Source organism: Pinus tabuliformis, chromosome 1_1 (assembly GCF_031772625.1).
Source record: "Pinus tabuliformis cultivar Carrire ecotype Pingquan chromosome 1_1, CPIR1, whole genome shotgun sequence".
NCBI classification, from domain to species: domain Eukaryota; kingdom Viridiplantae; phylum Streptophyta; class Pinopsida; order Pinales; family Pinaceae; genus Pinus; species Pinus tabuliformis.
This window is the reverse complement of record NC_142297.1, coordinates 647,902,639-647,926,484: the sequence shown is the minus strand read 5'-3', so window position 1 is coordinate 647,926,484 and position 23,846 is coordinate 647,902,639. Positions and strand designations below refer to the sequence as shown.

Genomic DNA, 23,846 nt, shown 5'->3' with positions numbered 1-23,846 from the left:
GCTGGTTATAAGCATGGATATATGATTGGTTATATTCATGGTTATTTCATGTATTTACTTGTAACTGAAAGGATAATGGATGCAAGGTCTAATTGATGTCAAAACAGTTAAGGGAAGAGGGTGGTGATCCTTCTTGTCAAGTCTTGTATGAGTTATCAGTCATCTATGCGTTGTCTTGTATTCATGTCTTGTAGATTGCATTGATTTCAAGTGTTTGACAGAATGTCAATTCCAGTTGGGGATGGTTAGGCCTAGTCCTAGAGCCAGTTTTTGGCTTGCAAGTCTTGTTGTCATGTAAATTATGGATTCTGAAAGCTATAGGGGTTTCTGGAAAGTGACATGGATTCTGGGCTTGAAAAGTGGCACGAATCCTAGAGTCGCAGGTACAACACTCGGGAAAAAAGGTCCCCATAATCTCCCTTGCCCTTGTTGTGGGAGCTTCTAGAGTCGCCAAGATGCACCCTTTTCCATATCAAGGGAGTGTCCATGGATTTGGTGCCCTAAAACTTAGTGGGACCCAGGGATTGGTGATGGGGATGACTAGGAAGGCTTTTGGGAGCTATGCAAAAGGTATAGAAGGTATGTGTTGTGGGTTTCCATCGGTTCCACTTCCTTAAGCTCACCTAGGAGGTCGAGTCTTGTCATAGTAGCCCCTCATCTCATGTTTACCCTGGGTAAGCCAGTGATTGGCCTATGCAGATGGTTATGGTTATGAAATTAAGGTATGAGTTTGAATATGTCATCTATTTGAAGTTTGAGTGTTTGATTATGTCATCTAGTTGATTTATTTAACATGGTATGTTTGCAAGTTGGTTGAAAGTTTGATGAATTGCATAATATTGACTATGTGTATGTAAGATTGCTCGAAGGAATGATTTTGTTTTAAGATGGTTTTACTCACACATATGTGTTGAGATAGCTGATATGTACTTGAGTGTATGCAGGTGACAATTGTAGCATTATGTCTAATGACTACAAGTTGATTATGGATTATGAGATTATTGTTAGTCTCGGTAAAGGTTGATTTCAAATTAGTAGATATGTTGTCTCGATATTTGGAACATGTGGCTGACATGTGTGTTCAGTTACAAGACAACATGATTGGTACAACAAGGTAAGATCATTGGTATATTGTTACATTTATTTATGCACTGACAGTTATGTGTTATGACAATATGATACAGAGAATTGCATGGCAAAGAAATTGCCATGGAATCTTGAAGAAGGCTTAGGTTGAGCTTTCCCTTGGAAGCACTAGGAACCCATGGGGATTGAGTCATGGTGTCTGTTGAGAGTCTTGTGCTTTTGGTACCTTGTCATTTTCTTACGCTTGATTTGTAGTTTTGTTATGTCTAGTGCATGATCATGCCACTTTGTTTGCAGTGTCGTATTGTTATTGGTTTTCATGATTTTCTTCTTGTTTGTTTCTTGTTCTTGCTTTTATGTTTTGAGGGTCTTGGGAATTGGTTGGGAAAGAAGAAAGTTGATGGAACCTTGGGAGATTTGTGTGGAATTCAACAGGTAATGAAAGACTCAGATGAAGTTGGTGCATGTGTAAGGGTAGCTAAAGGTAAGAGTATGACAGTCGGCTAAGTTGGTTGGGTCCATTAGTGTAAATGGATGGTGCCAAGACAATCATGAGAAAGCTAATAGGAAAGGTAAAGTGAATGATGTAAGGCATCTGATTTCTTGGCTATGCTAGAAATGGTTCTTAATGTTGTGCATGTGTGCATGAATAAAGGAAGTTATCTTCACCTTGGTCTTGTGATATTTGGTAATTATGTTGTGATCATGTTTATGCTAATGTTTATATATATGCATGTATACATGTATGTATGTATGTCATTGTCTGACAAGATCATGATTTTTTTATGTTGATGTTTATATGTGTGTGTGTGTGTGTGCATACCGTTGTCTGACAGGGTCATCGGGAATCATTCTTGTGGAGGAATTTTTGCTTATGCAGGTGAATGGCATGAAGAGATTCATGGTTCACGAGGAATCAAGTGGGAAGAGTAGCCTAAAATATCTCTGAGGTCAGTATCATGTGGATATGAATTGATATTATGTGATTATATTATGTCTATGTTTATGTTATGGATAAGCTAATGCTGATAGATACATCATTGGAATGAAAACAATGTGATTTGTAGTATGATAGGATAAGCATGGATGACAAAGAGACATTGGAAGCAAGGTTGCTTGGTAGAGGCAGTGTGGTCTTGGATGTGCAATGCTATTGTTGTGTATATGTTATGCATATTTTTTATTCAGTGATTGTACTATGGTGATGTGTGCATATTGCATATGCAGTGTTGGGTATAGATGGTGTTATGTACATGTTGGATATGCGGTGATGTGTACATATCGTACTATGCACATGATGGATGTGTAGCGTTGTGTGCATATGGTGTTGTGCGCATGCTAGATATGCAATGTTGTGTACATATGATGTTATGTACATGGTGTATATGCAATGTTATGTACATATGGTGTTATGTGCATGTTGTACAAGTGGTAATATGTATATATGGTGTTGTGTGCACATTAGGGGAATTCTGAGGTCTAAAATGGGTCTCCTAAGGAAATTATAAAATAATAGTGGAAACAATAAAATAAGATTAGATTACATCATCAAATTTTAGAGGAAAAAAAGAAAAAAACTATTTTTTCAACTCGTATTTTCAACTTATCTCTCTATGGGTTTACTCAAATTTCGAGCGGAAACACTCATTGGATGCATAATTTGATTCCTCATCCAAGGAGTACCCATCTTGCATACTTTCGATGGACCCTGCCACACAAAAAATGAGAAATACATTAAAATCATGATTGCAATCACATTTTTCATGTATTTCTTATTTTTCGTGTAGGTCCATCGAAAGTATGCAACATGGGTACTCCTTGGATGAGAATTAAATTTTGCATCCAACGAGTACTCCCGCTCGAAATTTGAGTAAAACCTTAGGGAGATAAGTTGAAAATACAAGTTGAAAAAGTAGTTTTATTATTTTATTATTTTTTAATGTTTTATTTTTTTACTCCAAAAATGGTGAATCATCCCCCATGGTTGACATCATCATCTTGAATCCTATTGGTTCTTATAAAGTTTATTTTGGTTGTACATTTTTCTTAGGAGGCCCATTTTAGACCTCAAAATTCCCCTAATGATGTGGTGTTGTGTACATGTTGTACATGTAGTGTTGTATGCAGGCGATGTTGTGTACATGTCATGCATGTGATGTTGTGTACATGTCGTTCATGTGGTACTGTGTACATATGGCATTGTGTACACATTGTACAGGTGGTGCGGTGTACATGCGGCGTTGTGTACGCATTATGCAGGTTGTGCAGTGCGCATGTGATGTTGTGCACATGTTATATAGGTGGTGTTGTGTACATGTTGTACATATGGTACTGGTGTACATGTAGTTTTGTGCACATGTCTTACATGTTGTGTTGCGGGCATGCGATACTATGTGTGTGCACAGTGTAGTTGTGGTATTGTGACATATGTATTCATTGTGTTGTGTTGTACACCGAGTGTAGGTGTATGTATTATGTTGTGGTGTACACTGGATGTAGGAGTATGTATTGTGTTGTGTTGTACTCTGGGTGTAGGTGTATGTGTGGTATGCCAGCTGTAGATGCATGTATTGCATGGCGTTGTATGGCGTGTGTGGTTGTATGTGTGTGATGCACACTAGGTGTATGTGCACATGGTTGAGGAGAAGGCACTATGTGTTTTTCGGGTCTGGCAACCGATCCGGTGTGTGTATGGAATAAGGACAAAGGTATAAGTTAAGGATTGATTAAAGGATAAGTATAAGTATTTTATTTCAGTTGTATTATGCATGTGATTTATGATTCTGGTCTATGATGATTGCATATGATTTATCATTCTGGTTTATGATGGTTACATGTGATTTATGATTTTGATCTATGATAGTTGTGTTTTGAGCTAACCTAATGTGATATGATTATACATGATGATTTCGTCAAAGATGCTAGTTTGACTTGTTGTGACAGGAAGTAAACAGGATTGCAAGTGTACCAAATTGACAAGCTACCAATGAGGTATGATGTGGATTTATTTCAATTTATTTTAAATCTAATGGCAGTTATGTGCCTGGTATAGGAAAGCATGGGAAATTCTCGGGTTGGATTGTCGAAACTGACGGCAAGCATTAACAACAACAACAAAAAGAATTGGAACAAGCAGCAGTGTGTTGGTAAAGCATTCCGGAGTAGGGCCATTGTGGGACACTGGTACCCAATAGTGTCCATTGATTTCCACGAACATTCTATGACCGATATGATGGCTTTGAGGTGAGTATATACCTTGGTTGTTTGACCTTCCTATGTGAGGAAGCCTTGCCAAGGGATGGATCACCCAGGATAGGGGATGTCGGGGAACTTGGAAGGTGAGTTACTGCATGGAAGGGAGTAACTAGATTGCCTGAGGGACTGTTAGCAGAGAAGGGAAGGTTGGGGATGGATTTGTTTTGGTCATTAGCATTTCTAGATGGAATTAGATGCACATTAGGAGGGTTCCTTAGAAAAATGAGCCGATAACTATTCATTGATAACACAAGTAGCGCAAGATTGTAGCGCTAGACATTGGATGCATATTTGACTTTGGTAGTGGATTCTGGACTTCCTAGGAAGGAAGTCAATCTTGGCATTACTTTTGAGGGTGGAGGTGTAATCCTCTGGATTCCCTTGTTGTGGATGCAGGAATCGTATCCTTTTATTTCTTGTTTGAGAAAATGTGCATATGTGCATATGTGTGTATTATTGTAAATATTGTATCGAGTTAGATTTATAAAGCTCCATAGACAGTATGATTATTTTTTGGGTGAAGAAAATGTGTATGTGGGTATATGTGGTTATTATTGTAAATACCGAAATGATTGTCTTATAAAGCTCCAGTAAATAGTATGTTTGTCATGTTTTAGCAGATGATCATTGTAAATACTACAACAAGCTATGTTATCAATCTCCATGGGTAGTATGTTTTGTTTTCAGCGGCCTTGTCAGTTATATGTATCATTGAACATAGAGGACGGTGTTCCCCCAAGGGGTAGGGTTCTGTAACATCCCTAGTTAAAAAAATCCATGTAAATATAAAAATGTAAGGCCACAGTCATGGGACACGTATTACAAGTTGAATTGTCATCATAATGGGGTGTCACTTTGGTTTATTATGGCTAAGGAAATTGGCAAAGGAAATGGAAAAGGCTTTGGAAAGGCATGAGGCATTTATTGGCATTTTATTTATGAAAATAAAGGAAATTAGGATAAAATGAAGGTGAATGGTCACAGGTTTCATGTGAGGAGGAAAATGAAAATGAAGAAAATAGTGGCCTCGTTGAGAAAAAGATTTATGAGGATCAGTTGGCAAGCTCTTGCTCAAGCTTTTTCTCAGGCTTGGTAAGTGTAACCTTTTGTCAATTCAGTTTTGAATCTTTCTCATTATTCTCTCTCTCTCACTCATTCTTGGACACTTAGAGTTTTCTTGAAGTATTCTAGCTTTGGAGCAAGGAAGGGAAGAGCAAGCAAGGAAGATTAGGATCAAGTAGCTTCAAAAGGAATACTTGCACGTAACATATTGTATGTGTGATTTCCTAGATGGTTTTGACATGCATGGATTTGAAAGTTGGTATTTAGTTCTCTGGTTATCGGTGGCATGATCTTGTCAAGTTATGATAATGGTTTTCAACTTTACCTTTCCCTTTTCCGAATAGTCATGGTGTGATGGGATTGTTTCTCGGTTTTGAGTTTTGGAATTTCCGGATGGTTTCAAAATTCAGGGTGGAGGTGGTCTTAGGAAAATTCCCAAAGGCCTAGGAATCCCTTGACCAGTTTGGGCAAGATACACGATAAAGCCTGAGGGTGGAGTCTCGGTTTAGGGCCTAGTGATCTGGTGTGGGTTGCAGTAAATCGTAAGAGACAAGGAGACAGAAAATTCGTCAAGGATAGTGATGGAGTTCGGAGGTATTCCAAAGTCAGTTTGGTTTTTTGATCTCAGTGTTGGTTTTGGTGAGATCACGGTCTGGTGAGGGTGGAGGTGGTTTAACCTCTAGGTTCCCTTGGTTGTTTTTGGATTGGTTTATCCATGAGATCCCACATTCATACTTGGGATATGGCATGGTGGTGACTGGCTGAAAGAAAGATTTGATTCAGCCATGTCTATGGTTGGGTGGTACGTGGAAGTCTCGAACTTGGTTGTCTCTTTCCTATGTTTAATGAAAGATAAGTTCTCTTTCTTTTGTACTTGTTATTATGCAGCCTTAATGGTTGTTATGTCATTGTTATTTACATGGTTTAATGTTGGTTATAAGCATGGTTATAGGATTGGTTATAGTCATCATTATTTCATGTATTTACTTGTAACTAAAAGGATAATGGATGCAAGACCTAATTGATGTCAAAACTGTTAAGGGAAGAGGGTGGTGGTCCTTCTTGTCAAGTCCCATATGAGTTATCAGTCATTTCTACTTTGTATTGTATTGATGTCCTGTAGATTGCATTGATGCCAAGTGTTTGAAAGAATGTCAGTCCCGGTTGGGGATGGTTAGGCCTATCCTCGAGACATTTTTGGCTTGCAAGTCTTGCTGTCATGTAAATTATGGATTATGAAATCTACAGGGGTTTCTGGGCAGTGACCTGGATTCTAGGCTTGAAAAGTGGTACGAATCCCGGAGTCGCAAGCACAACACTGGGAAAAAAGCCCTTGAAAGCTCCCCCATCTTCCTTTCCCTTGTTGTGGGAGCTTTTGGAGCCTCCTAGAAGCACCCTTGTCTATATCAAGGGAGCGCCCAGAGATTTGTTTCACTAAAACTTAGTGGGACCCAGGGACTAGTCACGGGGATGACTAGGAAAGCTTCTGGGAGTCCTATAACATGTATAGAAGATATGTGTCGTGGGTTTCCGTCAATTCCACTTCCTTAAAGTTGCCTAGGTGGCCGAATCTTGTCATAGTAGCCCCTTATCTCATGTTTACCCCAATTAAGCCGGTGAAAGTGGGTAGATATGAGGGGAGGCATCATACACTGAAATTTCCTTATGGCCTTAGAGTAAGACCTAAAACTACTTTTGATTGGTTAAGAGCTTGTCTTCCTCAGATGCAACAAAACGAGTTAATGACCCAAGACTTAGGGGCAACTAGAAAGAGTGAAAATATGTTGCATTATGAAACACGAGCAAGTTATTCCATGTGGTGCAACTTTGCTTAAATAAATGATGAGAACTTACATTCATGGATAGTAGTTAGTGATTACTAGCATCATAACTCAATACAAGTGCATTATGATTAATTTTTCCACCTTAAAAAGGAAAAAAATGTTTTATATCAACTATTTTACTTTTATAATCTAGAGAAATCATTAACTAGCTGACATAACTTGGGCAAGGCCCAAGTTAAAATCCTACTCGCTACCACTCTAGTTTTTAAAATAATACCCACAAACTAAAACCTAAAAAATAACTTATAACTCATAACTTATCAAAAGCCAAAATATATAAAAACAAACTGTCAAGCAATTTCTACTCTTATCAACCTATACCCTTTTAAACCTATCACAATAAATTAAAATCTCACAAATTTTTTTAATCAAAGTGAGGAATGTGAGACTACCTTTCAAAAATCTCAACTATTATCTATTATTAGTCCCTGCCATCTGGCAATGGCCAGGGACTATAGCAATCGAAAATTGTGAGATAGCATTAGTTCTAGCTGGTCATTTTCATGCATAACCTAACTTTATCCAAACTCTGTAAGGATCACTTTGTAGTTTTACAAGGTTATCTGTTTAATCATCTTATTTAGCCTCTTCCCGAGGCAGGGAGGCTATAAGTACCTAAAATCATATCATATATTAGTATGTTCCTGTCGCATTTTTGAGAATTTTTGAGAGAGGTAAACTAATTCTAGTATTAGTTTAAAGCATTAAATGTTATGGATATCCACCGGTACATGTAACTATATTATCCACCACTGCACCGCCACTGCATGCACCGCCACTACATCTACGCCTGCCACCACTTCGTTTACACCTAAACATGTGTCATATATGTGTCGTACATTCGAAAGTTGACAACACTGCGTCAAACACATGGTTAACAGGTTAACAAGTAGGATAGCAGGAAGGCAGAAGCCAAGAATAATAGGAAGGCAAAAACCAGGCAGGCATAACAGGAAGGCAGAAGCCTAGTTAGCATAACAAGAAGGCAGAAACCAGGCAGACGGTTAGCATAACAGGAAAGCAGAAACCAGGCAGACGGTTAGCACATAACATGTCATCTATCAAAGGCGTTTCCTTGGCACAACATCATGGTGGATCAGTGAATCAGCAGGGAATGACATCTCCTGTTAGAGGATCTCCATTAACATCCTTCAAACTGCATCAACGTCGTGACCCTAGTGGGAGAACTGTGAAAGGCATTTTAGTAAATAAGGACTTTCAGCAACCTCAGTCACTTGCAAACTTGCAATCTGAGCAACAAAATCAAGTGTCATATGCACAAAAAGGTATGCAACATTCTAGGTGTCTTGTTATTTGATTAATCTGAAATACTAGTCTAATTTTCTCAGCAGTTCCCTAATGACTAATCAATGAGATTTCTCTGATATAAATACTAAACAATTTTTAGATGAGAAGCTGGCTACAATTGATTTGCATGTTGTTGCAAATATAGCTGAAAAACATGATAGACGGATGAGGAATAAGGACAGGCCTGATCGCCCCGTTTGGACTCCTCGTCGACGCTCTGATGGAGCTTTCGGTGCAGATGAATCTTAGCCATATATTTCTTCTGACTGCACACAGTTGTCATCAGATGTGGTAGTGCCCATAAACTGAATTTGTGATTTTTTTTTACCAAATATGTGATTTAGACAACTCTGTCTTTTTTTTTTTTTTTTCTCTGATTTCCCTGAAATCTTTAGCATTTAATTGCCCTTCGCTTAAAACATCACTAAACTTCTTGACCTGCGGCAAAGATCCTTCGCTGTCCGCTAAATTTAGCCGTAGTTTTGCTCTAACAACCTCATCGTTGGGCTTGAGATCCTTACCTTTTTTGAAAACCTTCACAGGAGTGGAAATCTCATCGGCGGAATGCAATATTTTCCTCGGCCTGTCTTTCTCTTGTTTCATGGTGAGAACTCCGCGGAGCACCGACTCCAAATCGCGGAAAATGGCGTCCCTGGACCGAAATTGCTTGATCGAGAGTCGATTTGCCTCAAATCAGGAAGCGAGATACTTCTTTTATGAGCCTGAAATGTTTTCAAACTTTTGCAAGAACTGAGCTCCATATGCTGGAGATTTGTCGGATTCCACAGGCAATCTGGAAGCATATTCGAATTTTGTCAGCATAATCAAGTGTCATATGCACAAAAAGGTATGCAACATTCTAGGTGTCTTGTTATTTGATTAATCTGAAATACTAGTGTAATTTTCTCAGCAGTTCCCTTTGAAAATGCCTAGAGTTTTAGATGATAAGGTTTAAAACTTAATGACTAATCAATGAGATTTCTCTGATATAAATACTAAACAATTTTTAGATGAGAAGCTGGCTACAATTGATTTGCATGCTGTTGCAAATATAGCTGAAAAACATGATAGACGGATGAGGAATAAGGACAGGCCTGATCGCCCCGTTTGGACTCCTCGTCGACGCTCTGATGGAGCTTTCGGTGCAGATGAATCTCAGCCATATATTTCTTTTGACTGCACACAGTTGTCATCCGATGTGGTAGTGCCCATAAACTGAATTTGTGATTTTTTTTTACCAAATATGTGATTTAGACAACTCTGCTTTGCTTTTTTTTTCTGATTTCCCTGAAATCTTTAGCATTTAATTGCCCTTCGCTTAAAACATCACTAGACTTCTTGACCTGCGGCAAAGATCCTCCGCTGTCCGCTAAATTTAGCCGTCTTTTTGCTCTAACAACCTCATCGTTGGGCTTGAGATCCTTACCTTGTTTGAAAACCTTCACAGGAGTGGAAATCTCGTCGGCGGAATGCAATCTTTTCCTCGGCCTGTCTTTCTCTTGTTTCACGGCGAGAACTCCGCGGAGCACCGACTCCAAATCGCGGAAAATGGCGTCCCTGGACCGAAATTGCTCGATCGAGAGCCGATTTGCCTCAAAATTGAGCCTTCTCTTGATTCTGGGGTTGGTGAGTCCGTTCTTGGCAGGATTCCGATGCAGAACAACTGTTTTCGTCTCCATTTCGGGGCTTCCTCTGTTGTTGCTGCAATAATCTGAACTGTAACCTTCCTCTAAGCAAGAACTAGTTAGCTTACAGCCAAGCTAACCTTTGTTCCACCGCCTACTACCAAGATGATTTGAGCTCTTTATCGATAAATTTAAAAGCTCTCAGATGTGACTCCTTCCATATGGCAAACATTTGTGATTCATCCTTGCAAGAACCAGAATCATCTTTTAATTTGCTTTCACTCTCTTTGTCAGGATCCTCCAACAAGTCCCCCTCGGGAAAGCTAGATTCCTCTGAAATAAGCTCGTGCCATTGATCTATTAGTGTTGAAGGTAATGAGTCTCGCTGCCACAGAGAATGAGTCCCTCACCTCCCTGCTGCCTCAGAGCATTGATCTGCTGTCTCAGGTTTCGCTATGACGCCTGCATTACCCAACATATGTTTTACACAAGCCAACACATGTAATGTATGCGGCGAGTCTAGAGTGTATGATAATGGCACACACAAGCACATGGCTTGCATGCAATGCACGTGGTAAGGGAGAGAGAAAGTGGCTGGTCCTCATAAGTTGTCCAATACTAACAGACTTTTATAATGACTTTAATAAGTTTGGTTCCGTTTATGATTGTCCAGCATTCGAAGTAATGTTGTATCTCTCCCTCGAAGTGTTGTTATGATATTATATTGTATAACGCATTAGATATTTTTTTTACTCATTGCTATATTGCCATATTAATCTGCGGAGCATCTCTTTGGCGTTCTATATATTATGAAGAAAATAATTGTTTTATAATTTTTTTTTTGATATTAAACATGAATCTTAAACTTCTAATAAATAATAATAATTAGTGTCTTAGCTTAATGTCTCACTTGACATTGCTGAATTTGCAAATGAAAATTAATTAACTAGAAAATCAATGTCTTGATTTCTATGGTTTTATCCTTAATCGAAATTCGCTACAGACTTACAAGTTAAGATCAACAATTGTCTCATTTCGTTTAAGTTACCAACTCTCCTCTGCGTAAAAAGAGCAGAAAGAAGACATGGACAAGTATAAATTTATACATAAACTCGGGGAGGGAACATACGAGAATGTCGTCAAGGCGAATGAGAGGGAAACTAGTCAGATTGTGGCTATCAAGAAAAGTCATGCAGATATTACGGAGGAAGGATTTCCTACCAGTTCTTTCAGAGAAATCACAACTCTCAATATGCTCTCTCGTTGTAAACACATTATCAAGTACGAATATATTTCTAATTTTCACAGGGCAGTTCATATCGCTGCTTTTCTGTTCTATCAGTCTACAACAGATGATGCGCTAAAATGCTGAAAGAACTCTCTGCTCCGCTCTTTTATTTTTTTATATATGCCGTAGTTTGCTGGCTGTGGAGATCGAATGGATTGAAGGTCGAAAGCTTTCTCTCTACCTGGTGTTTGAATATCAAAACTTATAGTGCAATGTCAAAACTTATATATCAAAGGCTTCTTGCCTCAGTCTTCTGTCACCCTGACTCCAAGGAAATAAGAAATCTAACGCTGGCTGGAAAGAATCACTCGTTATCCAGGACCAGGAACCAGGTCTCTTCTACTGGCCTAATGAGCAGGCCTAATTTTTTATTGAGTCAGTGTTTGCTAGGGGTACTGGGTCTTTAGCGGTAACGTCAGTTGCTAACTCAACCCTTCCTCAGCCTGTTTGAGTTCCTCCAGCTTAGGGTAGGGACTAGCTGCCCCGCAGCACCTCTTGTTAATTTAAGTACATAGATATACTTAATATTCATAACTTGTGTCGTCATGACCTGTGAGAGATCATATCATTCAACTCGATTTGGGTTTAATAATAAACTAATGAGAGGTTATCGTAGTGAGCTTAAGTTTGATTTTCAACTTTTTAATTCTCCCTTTAATTTTTTATTTGGAAATCCTCGAAGTCATAATATTCCAAGTGATGGAACCCATTCCAGTCAAAAAGATGAGTTTTGTTAATAAAGTATGGGCTGGAATTAAAGTCTACGGGTCTTATGTTTAATGTGTAATTCTTCATTGAAAGGTTCTGGATGGTTATTGTAATTATAGTTTATTTTTATGAGTGGTTTTATTTTAATATTTAAGAAGTTGTTAAATTTTGTTGGATTTGAGATATTATTGTGAATTAGTTAGCTTTTAGTTTAGTGTGTGGTTGAAATATTCTCTTAAAATGCTATTGGTGTGGTTAAGATAATGTATCTATTTTAAGCCAAATCTTGATATATTTCTATGCAATATCAGTTTAGTTTTGTGGGTGATGAAATCATCTCTACTCTCCTATTCCTTTACATGGTATTGGAACAGAATTAGGCTTGACTACCTCATGGGAGTGCTTAGGAAAATTAGAGATGTGACTTCTAATCGTATGTAAATACGTAAGATTAACTTAAAGTAAGATAGTGAATTGTTGGTGAGAGTAGATTTTTAATTTTAAATTTTTGTTGGGAGTGGAGTGATTTCTACTTTATGTTTGTTTTTGTGTGTAGTAAAATTGTCTAGAGGAAGTCTTGCAGTAGTCAAGATCTTGATGAAGAGTGGATACAACTTCACAGTAAGCATGGAAATGGAAATCATAAAAGGAATGAAGGAAAAGCTCAACTATGTAGTGTTGGAATTCAAAAAAAAAATTGGACATCACGAATGTCATGCTTAGGTCCTTAGAGAATATTTACAAATTGTTAGAAACACGGGATATAACCATCAATGGTGATAGATTATGATGCATAGTAGTCTCGTTGCAACATTCTCTCATCAACATGGAAGCTCCCTACATTCATGAGACATTTCAATTCCATCATGAGGTGCAACATGGATATTCGAAAGGATTTGAATGGGTGGAGGGTAGACCTTGTTTCCTAGCATTGTTGACCACATGACCAAGAAATTCACTACTCTCACCTCATCTTCCATGAAGGTCAAGGTCATTGATAATTACAAAGGAAATACAATTTCTAGATTGGTGGCTTCATACTCGCCTTGCTAGCAACTTTCAACTTTGTGCATTACCAAGGCCAAATATGATGAGGCAAACCCATCCATTTTCTAATGAAAGTGCCTCTAACTTGCATAATACATGGGTTGTTCATGTGAAACTCCAATTCACAATATGGACATGCAAAATATTTGCAAGATAGAAGTTGGTGTTGTTGGATTCAAGTGGGCTTCTTGTGCTAAAACTCAAGCTGGTGACATATTTTCTTAACAATATAATGAATTTGTTGTGTAACTCCCCTAAGATACTCCTTGTATGTCTTATACACACTTTATTAGGCTAGTAAGCAAGATTGCGATGGGTCTATGTGCCCATTTATATTGTATATATGGGTTTTGGGGCATACGTGCCTATGCATATATGTTTTGAGGCTAGAATGCTTATGTGATTAAGGTAAGAGAGCCTATGTGCTAAAAATACATCAAGCCTATAGTTGTAATATGTAATCACACTCATGTTAATAAAATAGACCATTATTGTAGACTGATTCAGACACAAGAGATGGGATCCTGGACTCCAAAAGAAGGAAAGGTGAGGGGGAGGAACCATAACATGGTTCTTAAGCCAAGAAAATAATAAAATATTTGTAAAGTAACTTTATGAATATACTGAAAAGTGAAGAAGGCGTGTTATAAGCCTAAGTCATGAGGGGATATTATATCATAAGTCCAAAAAGTAAGGAGGGTTAATGGTCTACGTGACTCCCAAGTGGTGAGGGTGAGTTTCTTAAGTGATACTAGGTAAAAATATTACATGAATACTTAATCTTGTTTTCAATGATTATCTCCATCATTCATCCATCATTCTTCCATCATTCTTCCATCATTCTCCTTAGTTCATTGCTAGTTCATTCTAGAGACTAGAGGATAAGCGAGCTTGGGCAACCATTGAGCCCTATGACTTGGGAAACCATTGTGATTTCCTAGGAGGGATTATGTTGTCAATTCTCCTTCAATTTCCTTGGATAAGGCTACCACTCGGAAAGGGAATTGGTTGGGTAGGATTTCCCTGTGTAAGGTTTAAGGGGTTCCTAGAAGACTCTTGAGAGTAGTTGGAACTCCCATAACTATAGTACTCTGAGACTTCCTAGCTATAATATTGATCAGGTGCCCAATATTTAGCTCAAAAATCAAAGTTATCCGAAGAGCTCAAAACCTGAACGACCACGTCCACCTCGGTTAAATGATCCCAACGCAACTCATTTCACTGAAAACCGAGCTCGTATGAGGAAGATATCTTGTTCTGTCCACTTTGCCAAATAGAAGATTTTTTGCAAAAAAAAATGTATAGTCACTGCACAGTCAGCAGTCTGTACTACTGATGTGGTAGGTCACTGAGTAGGGTCAAAGGCCGGTCAACATCTAATCAGATTATGACAAGTGTCAAGTTATGGTTTGTTTATGGTGTGGTGACGTGGCATGTTATTACTGGTTTGAAGTGGAACAATGAGGAGGGGACAAGTGGCAAGCCCGCAAGCCGCCACGTGTCCCTCCCCAAAGGTCGGTCATCGGCACACTTCAGTGGAAAAATAATGGGTGGGTTGGCAAGGTCGAACCCGCGACCTTGCCCAAACAAAATCCGCAACATATCGTTATACCACTACCTTAGGTCTTAACCTATAACGCTCTTCGCATATATTTCAAGTTTCATGGTTTGTGGTTGGGGGGTTAGGAGCGAGCCAGCCCGCGAGCCAGCACCCTCCATGTGAACACACCATAACATGTAATGACTATGGTTACCGTTAACAGAAGTCGCGCTAACATAAACCATGACATTAACATTTAATTTTCCCATGTAACCTCTTCCACAGAGATCGTCGAGGTTAACGGATAGCAGAACCACGGATTTGCGCTAATCACATTTAGTGATTAATTAAGCACGCTTAACATTAATTAATCTCCAGTTTAATTCGGCAGAGTTTTTGGTGGTCCCTCCTTTTTCGGAAGTAACCCCAGCTTTAGTGGAGTTAACTAGAGTTCCCCCAGTTTTAGTGGAGGTTTACTAGGGAAAACAATTTTGACCATAACTGGAGCAAAATTCGACCAAATTGAGATCAGAAAAAGGTGTTCCTAGCTGGTTTGAGATTTCTAAACACATTGAAGCAGGTTTCAGAAACAGTAGAGCATTTTAAACAACACTTTTTCCATTATTGAGCTAATATAGAGGGTTAAGCCATGGAAGCTAGACCAAAGAGATGTAGCCCAGGAGTGGTGAACTCCTTTACCAAAACATTGTCTTAAGTGTTCAATTTGATGGTTCGTTGTACTTTTAATTGGTGATGTTCAACACTTGTTTTTCATGCTATTTTTCTCATGAATTTAACATAAAACTTGATAAATTTACTTGTTTTCAATCACAAACACCATAAGGGAAGCTATGCACATGAAGCAATTGACAAGCATTTGTTTATAAATTTGAAGTTGAAATTAGCACAACAAAACTAACATTCAATAACAGATCACCTATGTTAGAAGCACTGGAAGGGTAGTGGCACAAATTGTAGGACTATGAAGGTGAAGAAAGAGGTGTATTACCTTGTTTTGTGTAGGCTAGGGGATATGTGACTATAGTTAGGGAGGCTACTAAAGTTGGTGTCTAGGCCTAACACTTGTTTAGTATTAAGTATATGTCTATAGTTGGCTCTAGTTGATCCTTTGCTCTGGTGGAGTCATAGCCCCAACTCAGGGGGATTTAAAGCAATGAGGTTTATGGTTGGGTGGAATGTTTGAGGTTTGCAGTAAACTAATGGGAAATTGCAAACGAAAATAGTTCTTGCATTTTATGTGTTGTTAATTATGCATAATTATGTGTTTGTTGTTACTATTAACTTATTGAATATGTTACACATGTTTCTTGTGTGTCTCGGTGCATTGGTTTGCATTTTGTTATATTTGTATATTTGTATCATATTACACAACAATTCTCTATATATATCATTAGTAGAAAATGAAACTCGTATATGCAATCAAAGGGAAAATAACTCATATATCTGAGTCAGCAAGCAATAGATAATACATCTAACACAATGGACAATGTATTTAGCCTACATTTGGTTGACCTAATTGGGTGGTCGATGCATTTTTATGCATAGTCAATGGGCCAATTATATTCATTGTCTAATGGGTCAGGTCAGGTCGTCATTCAAGACATGTTTTTTGTGAGAAAAGATTCAATATCATAATATAGTGAAAGAAGGAAAATGTGTTTAGATAGAGGGCGTTGGCTATGTTACATGTTAAAATAGAGGGTGTTTGAGTAGTTCCCATGTTATATTTTTTTTTGTGAGAAAAGATTCAATATCATAATATAGTGAAAGAGAAAAAATGTATTTAGATAGAGAGAGTGGGCTATGTTACATGTTAAAATAGTAAGTGTTGGGTAATTCACATGTTAATTATATTGCTAGTGTGGAGATCCTTCAAAACATAACTAACAAAAGCATGGTTGGTGTGAGGGCCATTATTTTGGACAGAGAGACTTCAAAGGAAAGAGAGAACAGCTATGTGGCAGCCACTATTTTAAACCAAAGACTTAGAGGAAAGTGATGATAGTTTGAGATGTCCTTACGAAAAACCAATGGAAGCTCGCCCGTAACCCCAACCCACAGAAAATACTTTCTTCAACAACAACGGGCTCGTCTTCGAAATCAAAAGTGGAAAAGTGGGGTTTGCTTGAATACCCTAGCTTCGGCGATCTTGTTTTCAAATGGGTTTGGCAGTTCTTTGGTTTTGGTTTCCATCCCTGCGTTAACTCCAAAAATTCAGGGCATAACAAAATTCTCTATGAAACCGCCATTGTTAAATCACCGCAAAAAGAAAGCTTTGGTATTTTGTCAACCCATATTTCATCTCACAACCAGCACGCACTTTATCAATATCCAAAAGGAACAATGTCATACCAATGGCAATAACAGCAACCCTAAGACCCCTGAAATCTCCAGCTCTCTGGCAACAGCTGACGAAAAAAGCCATGCAAATATGGCTTCCTGTGATTATATTTCTCGCTTGCAAGCATGTACTAACAACAAGCACCTCGTAGAAGGAAAACTAGTCCATGCCCACAGCATTCACAGTGGACTTGAATGCCAAGATATCTTTTCAGCGAACACACTTATGAACATGTATGTGAAATGTGGGCATATGGAGTACGCACGCAAAGTTTTTGAGAAAATGCCTGAACGAAATGTAGTCTCATGGACTGCCATGATAGCAGCTTATGCCAGGCATCAAAGAGCCGAGGAGGCCTTGGAAGTTTTTCAGCGAATGCAGCTAGCAGGCGTACAGGTAAATCAGTTTACGCTATCCAGTATTCTCCCCGTTTGTGGCCACTTGGGAGCTCAGGAATCTGGGAAGGAAGTCCACGGAGAAATAGTTAGAGGTGGATTTCAATCCAATGATTTTGTGGGCACTGCCCTCGCTGACATGTATGGGAAATGCGGGTTAATGGAGGATGCGCGCAAAGTGTTTGACGAAATGCCTGCGCGACCTTTGGTATTGTGGAATGCCATGATTGCAGGATATGTGCAGAATGGGATTTTTGATAAGGCTGAGGAGCTTTTTCAAGCAATACCTGAGCAGAGTATCAAATCTTGCACTGCAATGATTGCGGGATATGCGCAGAAAGGCTCGTTTGATGAGGCTTTGAAGCTTTTTCGGGAAATGCCTGAGCGGGATACCATTTCGTGGACTGCATTGGTTGTAGGATATGCGCAAAATGGACACCTTGACAAAGCCCTGGAGTTCTTTCGGAAAATGCCAGAACGCAATGTTGTCTCGTGGACTGCAATGATTGCAGGATATGTACAGAATGGGCAGTTTGAAGAGGGCCTGAAGCTATTTCAGGAAATGATAGTAAGCGGTATGAAGCCAAGCTCAGACACCTTCAATAGCGTTCTCCCAGCATGTGCGAGCATGATTGCTCTGGAACATGGTAAGGAGATTCATGAGGACATAATGAGAAGTGGAAGTCTGTTTGATGTCTTTGTGGGCAATGCACTTGTTGACATGTATGCCAAATGTGGAAGCGTTGGAGATGCCCACAAAGTGTTTGAAAAAATGCCTACGAGAAATGTGGTTTCTTGGACTGCAATGATAGCGGGATATGCTATTCATGGTTGTGGGAAGGAGGCTCTCCAGATGTTTGAGCAAATGATCCATTATGCAATTAATCCAAACCATGTCACTTTTCTAGCTGTTTTGTATGCATGCTGTCATGCAGGCCTAGTGGATGATGGCTGGCGATACTTCCATTGTATGAATCAATATTATCATATCACACCTTCCAGGAAGCACTATTGTTGTATGGTCGACCTTCTAGGTCGTGCAGGGCGCCTAGACGAGGCACGAGATTTTATCAACAAAATACCAATAAAACCTGGAGTTGATGTATGGATATCATTGCTTGGTGCATGTAGAATCCATAACAACATAGAGTTAGGCGAACAAGCAGCAGAGAGAATTTTTGAGCTGAACCCTACGATCCCTGCACCGTATGTGTTGTTGTCAAATATGTATACAGCTGCTGGCAGATGGAAAGACATTGAAAAAATCCGGAAATTGATGAAAGACAGAAGGGTTAAAAACAGACCAGGATGCAGTTGGATCGAGGCCAATAAACAGTTGCATGCATTCCATGTAGGAGATTGATCGTACTACAATTGAAGAAAATTCATGCAATGGTGGGTACACCATCTGGGAAGATGAAAGAGGAGGGCAATGCACTGGGCACCCAACAAGGAGGGTCGAGTAGCCCCGGAACATGATCTGGGGCATCATATTGAATGGCATGCAATTCTATTTACTATTTAGGCTAGTCAACGAACTTCTTTGGGATACCTTTCGGAAATGTAAAGATACTTTGGGTTCGTTGTGTAGTTATTCTGCCATTCAGTTCATCTCCAAAAATTTTGCAAGGGAAAATTTTCTGAGGGATGCAACATCCTTCCACGGAAATGTGAAGAGACTTTGGGTTCGTTGTGACAGTTATTCTGCCATCCAGTTCATCTCCAAGATTTTTGCAAGCGAAATTTTTCTGAGCGATTTGTTCTTGTGTAGATTACTGATAACAAGAAACTAAACAAGCACATAAGATAACGGAAAATTATGTATATTCGACCTTTGCATATGTGGGTATTTCGTTTCCCGTGCATTCTAGTGTTTGAGGATCATTGGAAGCTCTCCTAAAGCATGGTGATTGCAGCAATTCATTCCTTGGATGGATTGTAGGCATTCAACGGACCAATAATTATCTGAGTTGAGGATCATTGGAAGCTCTCCTAAAGCATGGTGATTGCAGCAATTCATTCCTTGGATGGATTGTAGGCATTCAACGGACCAAGAATTATCTGAGTTGCTTTATAATTTGTGACTAATTTTCTTCCATTTCTCTAATTCCATAATTGCTTACCCCTTTAGCTAATCATTTGTCAAAAGTGTAATTGGGTTGAGGCTAGTAAGGAAAGGAAAATTGCCATAAATAGAACAATTCACAATCTTTGGAATCTCATCAGTTGATTGAAGCAAGTTTACTTGACATGGGGTTGCCTGGAACCAGGAGGATTCAAGAACTTGCCGGATGTAGCTGAAATATTATGGGGAGCAGAATCTAGTTGTGCCAAGAAGTCACATTTTACAACCAAGTATTTAGGTGATGTGCACGTATCTCACTACTAGGTCTAAAACAAAAATAAAAATAACCAGACAAATAAAAAAGAAACTACAATACAATTAAATTTTTAAATATTTCTTTTAATTAAATATTTGTAAATAAAAAAGAAACTACAATACAATTAAATTTTTAAATATTTCTTTTAATTAAATATTTGTAAAGGAATTTTTAAAACCATGGACATATTAAAATCTGTAATGACATAAATATTTTCATGTCAAAATTGTAATATTTGAAAATATTTATTTTATTATCATACCATGTAAAAAAAACATATAATATTAATATATCCATGATTTATCAAGTTTTAGGGATCAAATTTCTTGACATCCAAACTTTTTTATTATAAAAAGAGATTAATCCTCTTAAAATTTGATAGATCCCGAATTAAAATAAATCTTACAAACAAAATAATTATAATAAACCGTTTTAAACGAAACTGACAAGTTTCAATATTTAAATTAATTTCTTTTATAGCAATAGATTTGATTTCTATCATTGTATGACTTGATCTTACAAACAAAATAATTGTAATAAAATAATAATTACAATAAACCGTTTTTAATACAACCTTCAGAATTTGAACGAAACTCCCTTCAAGTTTCAATATTGGAATCAATTTTTTATAACAATAGGTTTGATTTCTATCCTTGTATGACTTTTTTAACCGGCTTAGAAATATATGCATATGGTCTGACTTTTTTAAGCGGCTTAGAAATATATGCATATGGTCAGCCTAAATTTTTAGTAGAATACATTTTAACCTTTAATATATTTTGGTGGCCTCGTGATTCATGTTTAAACAAAAAAATTCTAAATTTTTAAAAATAACTAGGCATCTTAATTATCAACATTTTTCTTTTATGTTTCTCCAGGGGAATTTCTACACCCTACAAAATATCAAAGTATTTATTTTTTTAAATATTCCCTTAGACTGTTATTATAACTTTTACATTGTTTTTATACAAAATAAGTGAGTTGCAGTTGCAGCGACCATAGGCTGTAATAGAACTTATGCTCATAATTATAAATATTTTTTTTTATAAAAATAAAACATTAGTTTAAAAAGGTGGAAGGCAAAGTCACTGGGCACAGAGTAAAACATAAGTAAGAAAAGATTATTTCACAAAGGAGCTCAACTTCAAATAAGCACTCATTTTGGTTATTGAGGATTGATTTTGATCTAGTTCTAGTGAGTCTAATGCCCATTGCAAGCATTACTGAATCATTATTGTTAGGTTTGGGTGGTTGGATCATCTTCAAAATAGTTAAGGTAGGTTGAAAATTGGTAGTTATGGTTGGTATTTTCATTAGCAAATCAAAAGAAATTTATATTTTTTGTGTTGATTATCTCCGTCTAAAATGAATAAGTCAGCCCCACAAGATGAAAGGTTTTGACCGCAAGGTCAAAACTCTCCTCCATCTAAATAAGAGTTCATTGACCCTCATTTCGCATCATCACGCATCACATCATTCGATTTGAAATAACGATGAGAAGTTCACATGTGTGAAGGAGTATTTTTGTTTTGCATTAACCAACGTTGTATTCTTATCTTTGACCAACATTGACTTGTGAGAGTTTGCTTTTGTTTGATCTAGTTCTTTGACTATTTTAGAAGCCAAACATTTTAGGGTTCACTCTGTTTGACCTAGGTTTTGCTCATGTTTCTAGATTGTTGACCATAAGTTAACCATGAGCTTTTATATTTTGACTACTATATCACTACTTTATTGACTGTGGTTTTGACCAAACTTTGGCCTTTTGATCTAAGCTACCTCGTGACAAAATTCGGCCCTCTGTTGCAAACTTGGACTTTGACTAGAATTAACTATTTTCTCTCTATTGACGACAATATTGAGGTCAGGGAAATTGAAATCTTGTTGGAATATTTTATTGTACATTTTGATGAACTAAATTTTCTCTCATAAGGAAAGATTGTTGGGTTTTCCCCTCGTGGGTTTTTCCCTAGCTGCTAGCATTAATATTGGTGTCTCTTGTCTCTTGTTTTTACTGTGATTTCTATTGCTCTATTGAAGAAAGTGAATGTTTGAAATTTTTCATGTATGACTAATTAATTATTAGAATGATATAACAAGAGTAATTGTATAGTTGGTAGTTATCAATTTGAAAAATTGTACTAGTCTTGATTGCACTAGAAAATCAACAAGGTCAAGGTTAGGAATATGTCATTCTAGTAACTAGGGGTGGTTTCTCAATTCTATGTAATGAAAGTTTGTAACATATTTAAATGTTGGGGAAAATATATATATATAGAAAAAAATGTAGGTTTCATACATTTTAATTAAATGTCAAATTAAAACATATATAAATATAATATGTAAAATGCAAAATGAAGTCAAATAATTTCACTTGACAATGATTTATTTCGGTCATCTTAATTGATAAAAAGAAAATTTAATAAACACAAATTAATAAATTGGATAAACATAAATTACAAAACCATGGGCAAAAACTATAATATTAAATCTACTAAAAATGAATGGTTTATTAAGTTTTTTTCCACAGGTGAGAAAACCCATCATAACTCAGTTGTCAAACCAGCAGTGAGGACATCCATCTCTAATTGCTAATCGTGAATGCAGGGTAACTCATCACCCTTATTCAAGGAAAACCACACCAATTGGGATAACCTACTGGTGGTCTGAAAACCATGCCACTTGGGATAACCCCCTAGTGGTCCGTAAAGGGGCATGCTTTCACTCTTGCCAGATCCCTGGGTCTTGGGTAGTTAACCTGTTTCCTTACGTTCAAAGAAGACGAGCTCTTAGCCAAGCAAAAGCATAACCCCCTAGTGGTCCGTAAAGGGGCATGCTTTCACTCTTGCCAGATCCCTGGGTCTTGGGTAGTTAACCTGGGGGCATGCTTTCACTCTTGCCAGATCCCTGGGTCTTGGGTAGTTAACCTGTTTCCTTACGTTCAAAGAAGACCATAAAGGGGCATGCTTTCACTCTTGCCAGATCCCTGGGTCTTGGGTAGTTAACCTGTTTCCTTACGTTCAAAGAAGACGAGCTCTTAGCCAAGCAAAAACAGTTTTAAGGCATACTTCAGGCCAATGGTTTAGTAAGTTATAGACTGAAGTGATATTTACATATAATATTTAATTTTTTTTTTTACATTTTTCTGATTTTATTACATCAATCACCTGCCTTTGCAGGACTCGAACCTGGGTGGGGGGAGTGACAGCCTCCGCCCCTACCATTACACCATGCACGTCATGTGCTCATATAATATTTAATTTAATAGAAATTAAAAATCATAATTTAATAACATTTTTAAAATCAACTATGATTAATAAAAAATAACTAATATTAATATAGAGTAGTTGAACTTGACCATCAAAAATTGACATAGTAATAAATTTATTATACAAATTACGTGTGTGGTCCATTGAAATAATTAATATAAAACACAATATATATATATATATATATATATATATATTATTTAATAATTGCAAATATTTGTAGATGAAAGACCCATTAAACACTTTAACAATAATTATAGTAAATAATGTATATGAAAATGTCCATTTATAACTAAAATTAAAAAATTATCAATAAATAAACCAAGTGCCTCAGGGTTTTTTTAGGGTGCATAATTTACTTATGCATTCAAATGTATATTTTAAATAACAAGAAATCACAATCTTGCTAGAAACAATATTATCATATTACAGCGAAAAAACCATTTCATCTATTAGTTAGACTACACCAAATTAAGTTTAAGATAATAACTATTTTTTATTAATTAACAAGTTTAAATTTTAACAATTAAAAAATAATACTTGATTAATAGACTTTTGTGATCCATACTGATTTTGATAAAGTTTTTCAAATGAATCACATTTCAAGTTGTTGGTGTTTCGAACCAACTAATGTGGTTCATCCTCAGGACAAAGGTGAAAAATTAGTCTATCAACT

General features: G+C 37.3%; 1 protein-coding gene across 1 annotated transcript; it reads left to right on the top strand.

The window, feature by feature from the left end:
* The first annotated feature begins 8,298 nt into the window (after nt 1–8,298).
* On the top strand, nt 8,299–8,804 carry LOC149215041 (regulator of nonsense transcripts UPF3-like). Its single transcript, XM_089389601.1, has 2 exons — nt 8,299–8,533; nt 8,656–8,804. The coding sequence occupies exons 1-2, from the start codon at nt 8,299–8,301 to the stop codon at nt 8,802–8,804; spliced, it is 384 nt and encodes a 127-aa protein (XP_089245727.1).
* The last annotated feature ends 15,042 nt before the right edge of the window (nt 8,805–23,846 follow it).

What these genes read in the sequence shown, in the direction of transcription:
- LOC149215041 (XM_089389601.1), top strand. Translation starts at nt 8,299, where the DNA reads ATGTCATCTATCAAAGGCGTTTCCTTGGCACAACATCATGGTGGATCA. An exon ending in AGTGTCATATGCACAAAAAG is followed by an intron (nt 8,534 to 8,655) that starts GTATGCAACATT and finishes AACAATTTTTAG; the next exon opens with ATGAGAAGCTGGCTACAATT.